Source organism: Oryx dammah, unplaced genomic scaffold, assembly GCF_014754425.2.
Source record: "Oryx dammah isolate SB20612 unplaced genomic scaffold, SCBI_Odam_1.1 HiC_scaffold_18, whole genome shotgun sequence".
NCBI classification, from domain to species: domain Eukaryota; kingdom Metazoa; phylum Chordata; class Mammalia; order Artiodactyla; family Bovidae; genus Oryx; species Oryx dammah.
In genome coordinates this window covers 105,096,542-105,105,702 of record NW_024070202.1, presented here as the reverse complement: position 1 = coordinate 105,105,702, position 9,161 = coordinate 105,096,542, and the positions used below count along the sequence as shown (strand labels likewise).

At 43.9% G+C, this 9,161-nt stretch overlaps 1 protein-coding gene across 1 annotated transcript; it reads left to right on the top strand.

The window, feature by feature from the left end:
• The first annotated feature begins 384 nt into the window (after window positions 1-384).
• PRSS37 (serine protease 37) lies at window positions 385-5,919 on the top strand. Its single transcript, XM_040260022.1, has 5 exons — window positions 385-418; window positions 2,588-2,729; window positions 3,928-4,181; window positions 5,028-5,164; window positions 5,720-5,919. Exons 1-5 carry the CDS (start codon window positions 385-387, stop codon window positions 5,858-5,860), a joined length of 708 nt encoding a protein of 235 aa, XP_040115956.1. The 3' UTR covers window positions 5,861-5,919.
• The last annotated feature ends 3,242 nt before the right edge of the window (window positions 5,920-9,161 follow it).

Genomic DNA, 9,161 nt, shown 5'->3' with positions numbered 1-9,161 from the left:
CAGAATCCTGTCCCCCACAGCCCTGGCCTGAAAAACTCCGTGGGGACATAAGTCCTAAGCCTGGAGTTCCCTTTCCCACAGACAGCTGAACTGCTTTTAGGCAGATGGGCTTTTATGGACAGCAAATTGAGGGACCTGGGTCGTGAAGTCCAGACACAAAGCTTCCTTGTCTTTCCGTGAGAGGCATAGTCCCCCACCTTCTCTGGAACAGAAGGGCCTCCATCTGCCTGTTGGAGCCCTCTTCCCCTGTTCTGCTCATGCCCAGAGCTGCCTTTCAACCCTCCTGCCTAACCATACCCACTGGTTCTACTAGGTGTTCCAGAGAAACTACTGAACTGAGAGCTCCATACTCCGCTGATCTTCTGAACCTCACAAGGGAAGACTATGAAATTTACCTTCTGTTTGAGTGTCCTTGCTGGTATGTATCCAGGACTTTCTACTCTGTCATATAAGGCACAGGTTAATATAGAATGGAGGAGGGCAGATGCAGGATGTGGGGATGGTGCAAAAAAGGGTCAAGAGAAACTGTCAGGAGCAGCAATGGGGATCCCCTCTCAGACTGGCCAAAGGCTCTCTGGACAGGCTGAGAAGTCCAGTGCTAAACTTGGGGGCAATTTATGGTGTATGCCTGCCTTGGAGAGTCCCACACTCAACACTCAACAGTGAGTGTTCCACCTTTGCTATTCCAAATTACAGGCTTCATCACACAGGGGCAAGTCTCAGTGTAGTCACAAGGACAGAGAACTCATTTTGATGACTGATATGCCTCCCTGTTGCAAAAGCTTAGAGACTCAGAATGCGGGGAATGGAGAAGATGGGAACAAAAGACCAAATGCAAGGACCCTCCATCCTGTACTCCCTGACTATTGGAAGCTCTTCTGAATTCGCCAGACCGGCCTTTCCCACCACACCCTGACTGCCTAGGTTGTTGCATCACAAATTAGCTGTTCGTGAGCTTGGACAAGTTAATTAATCTATCTGGGCTTCAGTTTCTACAGTCAAATGGGGATATTACTACCCACATTATAGAGTTATTGTGAAGATTTAGAACAAGAGTGCAATGGCTCTTGTCCTTATTTATACCCCACCCTTTTTTCCTTGGGGTTTCTAACAGTGTGACTCCACAGAAAAGGGTGTGGTGAGGTACAGGCCTGGGCTTGGAAAGGATTAACATAAGAACCAAGGGCAGCTGAAACAAAAACAATATTTCTGATATTAGAATCAGCCTTCCTCCTCTTTCTTCTCTTTTTCTTAAAATAATTCATTTATAAAAGCACTGCACAGTCATACTAGAAAACTGAGAAATATTAAAAAGTATAAAAAATAAACATCATTCATAGTCCCCTCAGTCAACACACGCTAATGCACTGTTTGAATTTATTCCCAGGCTTTATTTTATTTATTTTAATGGTTTATTTTTGTTTCTTTACTTGTTCTTAGATAATTGGATTACTAGATTAATTGTACATTTTTATTAGTTTTTAACTGAAAGGTTATTAGTATTCCTTTGCTGTTTAATATTCTTTATAAATGCAGTTTTAATATATATGCTGTTCCATTTGTTCATATCCCTTTGTATTTCAATATCCAACATTACTGTATTGGACATTCGTATTTAAAACATTTACCTATTTTAAGAAAGAAAAAAAGTGAAGTCACTCAGTCATGTCCAACTCTTTGCAACCCTGTAGCCTACCAGGCTCCTCCGTCCAAGGGATTCTCCAGGCAAGAATACTGGAGTGGGTTGCCATTTCCTTCTCCAGGGGATCTTCCCAGCCCAGGGATTGAACCCAGTCTCCCACATTGCAGGCAGATTCTTTACCAGCTGAGCCACAAGGGAAGCCCAAGAATTACCTATTATAAATAGTGTTAAAATGAGCACATTTACTAATAATTTTGATCTACATCCGATTATTTCTTTAGAATCAAGAATTCTTGGGGTTGTAATTATTAGGTCAAAGGGGACAAACCATTTACAATTCTTAATGGTCATTTTTAAATTGCTTTTGAAGAAGACAGAATCAATTCCCATTCCTATAAGTAGTAAATGAGTCTTTCTCATGGTACTTTCTTAGGTTGAATATTGTTCAGTTCAGTTCAGTTCATTTCAGTTGCTCTGTTGCGTCCGACTCTTTGCGACCCTATGAATCGCAGCACACCAGGCCTCCCTGTCCATCACCAACTCCCGGAGTTCACTCAGTCTCACGTCCATCAAGTCCGTGATGCCATCCAGCCATCTCATCCTCTGTCATCCCCTTCTCCTCCTGCCCCCAACCCCCGCCAGCATCAGAGTCTTTTCCAATGAGTCAGCTCTTCACATGAGGTGGCCAAAGTACTGGAGTTTCAGCTTTAGCATCATTCCTTCCAAAGAAATCCCAGAGCTGATCCCCTTCAGACAAAAATCATTATTAAAACTATTAGATACAATGGTATGTCATTTCCATGTACATTTTGATTTTTTAATGTCAAGTACCTTCACATTTCCTGCCCAACTGATCACTACCTTAAAATCGTCTGTATTTCCATTCAGCTAGGAAGCTGTTGACTGTCTTGTTTGTTCTAAGAACTTCTCATATCTATTCCTCAGGGACATTTTTCTCCGCTCACTCATCTGTGCAGAAAGATGACCCTTCCCCCTATTTGGTCTACCTCAAGTCTCACTTCAACCCCTGTGTGGGCGTCCTCATCAAAAGCAACTGGGTGCTGGCCCCTGCTCACTGCTACTTACCGTGAGTGTTGAGCATCCTCACCCACTCTACTCACTTTGCATTGGGGATTCTCAAACGGGGGCAACATTCCCCCCAGGGTACATTTGGCAAAGGAAGGCATTCTTGGTTGTCACAGTAGAGTGAGGGCTGTGGGGAGGGCTGTGCTAACGGCATCTGCCGGAGAACAGACACCAGGGCAAGGGTGCTGCTTAACATCCTCCGCAACAGCCATCCAGCCCCGCATGTCAACAGGGCCGCTGGGAGCCTCCTCAGTCTCCCACCAGTCTTCCCAAGGTTTTTTTACTGGCACTATGAGTTTTGTCAGTTAAGGAACCAGCAGGCAACTGATGGTGCACTCAGATTTTATTAAATTGAAGAGAATTTATAAAAAGAACTAATGTCAAAGGTATGGTCTGGTTACAGGGAAAACATAGACAGCAGTTCAGTTCCTCTGGGGTTCAGTATTAGAAAGATGCACTTACTACTCGCAGACCTAAAGGGGCATGGGGAGAATGATTTTAAGTGGGGAGAGGAAAAGAGTCCGTGAGAGAGAAAGAGACAGCACTGTGCAGAGATGGCCTGATAGAGGGCCTAGCCTTCTGTCAGGAGACGGTCGACAGCCACAACCCTGTGGCAACGCAACGGGGCAGGGCGGGTGGGAGGATAAACACCCCAACCTCTCCCTTCTCCTTCCAATTCCTTTTTGGTGCTTCTTATCAGCCAAATACCAATCAAATGCCAGAGGACAAGAAAGCTTATTGACTTAATCCACCTATTTCACCTTCCAAAGTACAGAGATGGATGAAATAGAGTTGTGAGGAGATCTGATAAAGCAAACAGGAACTGTCCAACACTCAAGTCACCTCATTCTCTTCCCGACACCAGAATGGAAATGCCCAGACAGGCTGGAGCTGGAAACGAGGGGAAATAATATTTCTAGACCATGCATTCTTTTCTCTCCCATTACATGAAAACAGAGAAGTTAAGGACTCCACCACTTAACTGTGTGACCATGGGTGAATACTCCCATGTGCCTCCATTCCTCCACCTGTAACACAGGGATTCTGTTTTGAATCATTGCTTTGTTGTGAGTAGTAAATTAGCGAATCCAGGATTCAGACAAAGCTCTTGGCAAAGCACCTGGCCCACTGTAACATCAGCTTTGATGATGATACCAACAGTGATGATGATGGTGACTTCCAACCCCTTATCCCTCCAGAAATCTGAAGGTGATGCTGGGAAATTTCAGGATCAGAATCAGAGATGGGACAGAGCAGACAATTAACCCTATCCAGATTATCCGCTACTGGAACCATAGTCATAGTGCGCCCCAAGATGACCTCATGCTCATTAGGCTGGCTACGCCCGCCATCCTCAACGAAAAAGTCCAGCCCATTGCCCTCGCCACCAGCACCGTCAAGCCAGGCACCATCTGCATGCTTTCTGGTTTGGACTGGAGCCAAAACAACAATGGTGAGTGCACCTGCCCCCGAACATCAGGTTGTCAGTTATATCTGATGAGACAGGTGGGGGAGGAGCCCCATGTCTATGTAACTGAGAGCAGAGGATGGTGGAAGGGAGACAAAGGGGAGGTACTATCTGAGGGGTCTGGCAAAAAGAAACCCTCCCAGAAGCCCAGAGTCCTCCTTTCCCAGGGTGTCTAAAGCCCTGCTGCTTCTTCAGAGCTTTGTCAGATGGAGCCACCAGGCCACCTGACTCAGCACAGAGGCCATGCCTCCTGATGGTCAGAGGCACAGTTCACGTTAAAAAGGCTCCTCTTTCCCAACTGGCTCACTTCTCTTGTGGAGGACACCTGAGAACTTGAGTCAGGTCACCTCTTATTCCTCCAAGAACAGACACAGAGTAGAAAGAAAATGCTGCTTTTTAAAGAGACATAAAGGCCATTTCAAAATCCTCAAGATTAACTCTCATAACCATGCACAAAATCACATCTTCTTTCTTCCTCATTATTTTGTTCAGTTCAGTTCAGTCACTCAGTCATGTCTGACTCTTTGCGACCCCATGGACTGCTACACGCCAGGCCTCCCTGTCCATCACCATCTCCCGGAGTCCACCCAAACCCATGTCCATTGAGTCGGTGATGCCATCCAACCATCTCATCCTCTGTGGTCCCCTTCTCCTCCTGCCCTCAATCTTTCCCAGCATCAGGGTCTTTTCAAATGAGTCAGCTCTTTGCATCAGGTGGCTCAAGTATTGTTCAGACAGACACAAAACATCAGTTGAAACAGAGACTGGGGATTGGAGAGCTAAATGGCATTTGTGAACAAGAAGGTTTCTTTTATCTCTGTCTTCCCTCAGGCAGACACCCTGATTTAAGGCAGAACCTGGAGGCCCCTGTGATGTCCAACACAGCCTGCCAGGAAACCGAACAAGGAAAAAGCCACAGAAACTCCATATGTGTTAAATTTCTAAAAGTGTTCAGTCGAATTTTTGGGGTAATCTTTTCTCTCTATCCAATTTTCATTCATTTGGATATGTCTAGTTAACTATTTAACCACGGTATTTAAAAAATAGAAAGCCCACAACTTCACAAATTTTTGAGAATTTGGTAAGGCTGCAGCAAAGCCTCTCATTATCTTCAGTAAAGGACCCTCATTAGAGATGTCTGTATTCATTAAGGGGCATCACGCAACACCTAGAGTTAATAATTGGTTTTTATTCTCATAGCTGCAACTGAAAATGGGTAGCGCTTAAACAAAAATAATTCAAATACTTCACAAATTGAAACAGTCTTCACCAGTTCAAGTAAGTGGAGTTTGACTCCTTTTACATGTGAGTTCTAGAAAGGCTTTTCTCTGACTTTCTCAACATCACACAAGGCTAGTTGCGACAAAGTTAGATGAATGATTCAAGTTTCCAGTCTGCGGACTCTTACCTTGATGCAGCACGCTACCTCTAGCCAGGGTGCATCCACATGGGGACTAGAGAGTGCCTATAAGGAGATTTGACTGCATCTGTCTGCCTCCCTCTCTCTGTGTGATCCCTTGTAGGAGGTGGCCGTTGCTACTGTCATCTGCAAAAACAAGCTGCAGGGGATCGAGGTCGGACACTTCATGGGAGGGGATGTGGGCATCTACACCAACGTTCAGAAATATGTCAGCTGGATTGAGAGCACCACTAAACACAAATGAGACCATGTTTCCCCCTAAGCATCCCAGTGGCCCTGCCATGGACGATACCAACCACAACTTACCCCAAATTCAAAATAAAACATCCAAATAGAAATATTTGGATTTATCACACCAGTATCTTGTGTTCTCTCATTTGTATCTCTGCGCATATCCCATAATGAGCTGAAGAACCAAGAATGAAACATGAAATAAGCACTTTCCACACTGTCCTGGGTTATACCTATTATCTCATTTAAAGCTTATAACAAATCTTCGAGGTTGTCTTTTCTTCCCACTTTACAAATGGGAAAAATGAGACAAAGAGAAGTTACTTAACATTATCTATAGGTGGAAGTTTATCAGAGCCTGAAATGGACCCAAAATGCCAGATTCTTAGCCCTGTGTGCTTAGCCTTGAAATTATAGGCAAGTCCATAGCATTACAACAGATACTGGCTTCTGTTCCCTGGTACCTCTCTCCTTTGCTTTTTGCTTCTCTTCTTTTCACAGCTATTTGTAAGGCCTCAAGAGGCAGGTCAGGTGGTCTGGTATTCCCATCGATTTTAGAATTTTCCATACTTTATTGTGATCCATACAGTGAAAGGCTTTAGCATGGTCAATAAAGCAGAAATAGATGTTTTTCTGGAACTTTCTTGCTTTTTCCATGATCCAGAAGATGTTGGCAATTTGATCTCTGGTTCCTCTGCCTTTTCTAAAACCAGCTTGAACATCAGGGAGTTCACGGTTCACGTATTGCTGAAGCCTGGCTTGGGAATTTTGAGCATTACTTTACTAGCGTGTGAGGTGAGTACAATTGTGTGGTAGTTTGAGCATTCTTTGGCATTGCCTTTCTTTGGGATTGGAATGAAAACTGACCTTTTCCAGTCTTGTGGCCACTGCTGAGTTTTCCACATTTGCTGGCATATTGAGTGCAGCACTTTCACAGCATCATCTTTCAGGATTTGAAATAGCTCAACTGGAATTCCATCACCTCCACTAGCTTTATTCATAGTGATGCTTCCTAAGGCCCACTTGACTTCACATTCCAGAATGTCTCGTGCTGAGTGATCACAACATCGTGATTATCTGGGTCGTGAAGATCTTCTTTGTACAGTTCTTCTGTGTATTCTTGCCACCTCTTCTTAATATCTTCTGCTTATGTTAGGTCCATACCATTTCTGTCCTTTATCGAGCCCATCTTTGCATGAAATGTTCCCTTGGTAGCTCTAATTTTCTTGAAGAGATATCTAGTCTTTCCCATTCTATGGTTTTCCTCTATTTCTTTGCACTGATCACTGAGGAAATCCTCTCTTATCTCTCCTTGCTGTTCTTTGGAACTCTGCATTCATATGGGTATATCTTTCCTTTTCTCCTTTGCTTTTGGCTTCTCTTCTTTTCACAGCTATTTGTAAGGCCTCCTCAGGCAGCCATTTTGCTTTTTTGCATTTCTTTTCCTTGGGGATGGTCTTGCTCCCTGTCTCCTGTACAATGTCACGAACCTCAGTCCATAGTTCGTCAGGCACTGTCTATCAGATCTTTCTTCTTCTCTCCGCCTCCACTGCTACCACTCTGGTAAAGCTGGAGTATTGCAGTGTCTCCCACTTCTGCCTTACTAAATTCAACCTATTCTCAATACAACTTCTTTTAAAACATAAGTCAAGTTCTGTCACTTGTCTCTGCCAAAAACTCTCCAATGGTTCCCTCACTCAGAATAAACAAAAAATGTGTACAATGGACTATATAGGTCCTAAAACCATGGGCACCCTCCCCCGCCCTCACCCCTTTGACCTCATCACCCACACCTCTACTCCAGCCACACTGGCCTCCTTGCTCTCCCTTGAACACATTTGACACTTTTTTACTCAAAACTTTCACACTTTTCCCAGATTCCTGAATGGCTACTTCCCTCACTCCCTAAAATCTTTGTTTAAATATTTCCTGGACTTCCCTGGTGGCACAGTGGATAAGACTCTGCCTGCCAACATAGGGGACATGGGTTTGCTCTGTGGTCTGGGAAGATTAACGTGCCTCGGAGCAACTAAGCCCATACACCACAACTACTGAGCCTGCGTTATACAGCCCGAAGCTCCAACTATTGAGCCTGCATGCTACATCTACTGAAGCCTGTGCCCCCCAGAGGCTGTGCTTCTGCAACAAGAGAAGCCCCCACAATGAGAAGCCTGCACATGGTAATAAAGCAGCCCCTACCATCGCATCTAGAAAAAGCCCCCACACGGCAACTAAGATTCAGAGCAGTCAAAAGTAAATAAATAAATACATTTTTAAAAAGCATACAGGGATTTCCCTGGTGGTTCAGGGGCTAAGACTCCATGCTCCCAATATAGGGGCCCTGAGTTCAATCCCTGGTCAGGGAACTAGGACCACATGCTACAACTAAGACCCAGGGCAGTCAAATAAGTAAATAAACAATTTTTTAAGTAATAATAAATATCTTCTTAGTAAAGTCTTGTCTGACTACTCTATCTAAAATTAGGACCCCACTTCTGGTACACATTCATCTTCCGTAAGAATCTGACAATGCATATGATAAACCTTAGATCTACGCATTCGCATATTCTCTGATGTCTACCTTTAGAGTTTTACAAGGATGTTCACTGTGACACCGTAGAGAGCAAAACACTGGTAGGGTTGGGGGGGCGGGCCACAGAGTGTGGCTCATTTTTTAAAAGGCAGTACAATCATACACAATACTACATGTGGTCACTCTATAATACCTACTGTTCTAAACACTGAAGACACAGGAGAAAATCAAATATTTCTGTCCTCATGGAGTATACATTCTAGTTTAGAGACACAGGTAAATTTTAAAATGTATTATGTCAGTATTACTCAGCCATGAAAAAGAATACATTTGAACCAGTTCTAATGAGATGGATGAAACTGGAGCCGATTATACAGAGTGAAGTAAGCCAGAAAGAAAAACACCAATACAGTATACTAACACATATATATGGAATTTAGAAAGATGGTAATGATGACCCTGTATGGGAAACAGCAAAAGAGACACAGATGTGTAGAGCAGACTTTTGGACTCTGAGGGATAGGGAGAGGGTGGGATGATTTGGGAGAATGGCATTGAAACATGTATACTATCATGTAAGAAACGAATCACCAGTCTATGTTCAATGCAGGATACAGGATGCTTGGGGCTGGTGCATGGGGATGATCCAGGGGGATGATATGGGGTGGGAGGTGGGAGGGGGGTTCATGTTTGGGAACTCATGTACACTCGTGGCAGATTCATGTCAGTGTATGGCAAAACCAATACAGTACTGTAAAGTAAAATAAAGTAAAAATAAAAA

What these genes read in the sequence shown, in the direction of transcription:
- PRSS37 (XM_040260022.1), top strand. Translation starts at nt 385, where the DNA reads ATGAAATTTACCTTCTGTTTGAGTGTCCTTGCTG. An exon ending in CTGTTTGAGTGTCCTTGCTG is followed by an intron (nt 419 to 2,587) that starts GTATGTATCCAG and finishes TCTATTCCTCAG; the next exon opens with GGACATTTTTCTCCGCTCAC. An exon ending in CCTGCTCACTGCTACTTACC is followed by an intron (nt 2,730 to 3,927) that starts GTGAGTGTTGAG and finishes TTATCCCTCCAG; the next exon opens with AAATCTGAAGGTGATGCTGG.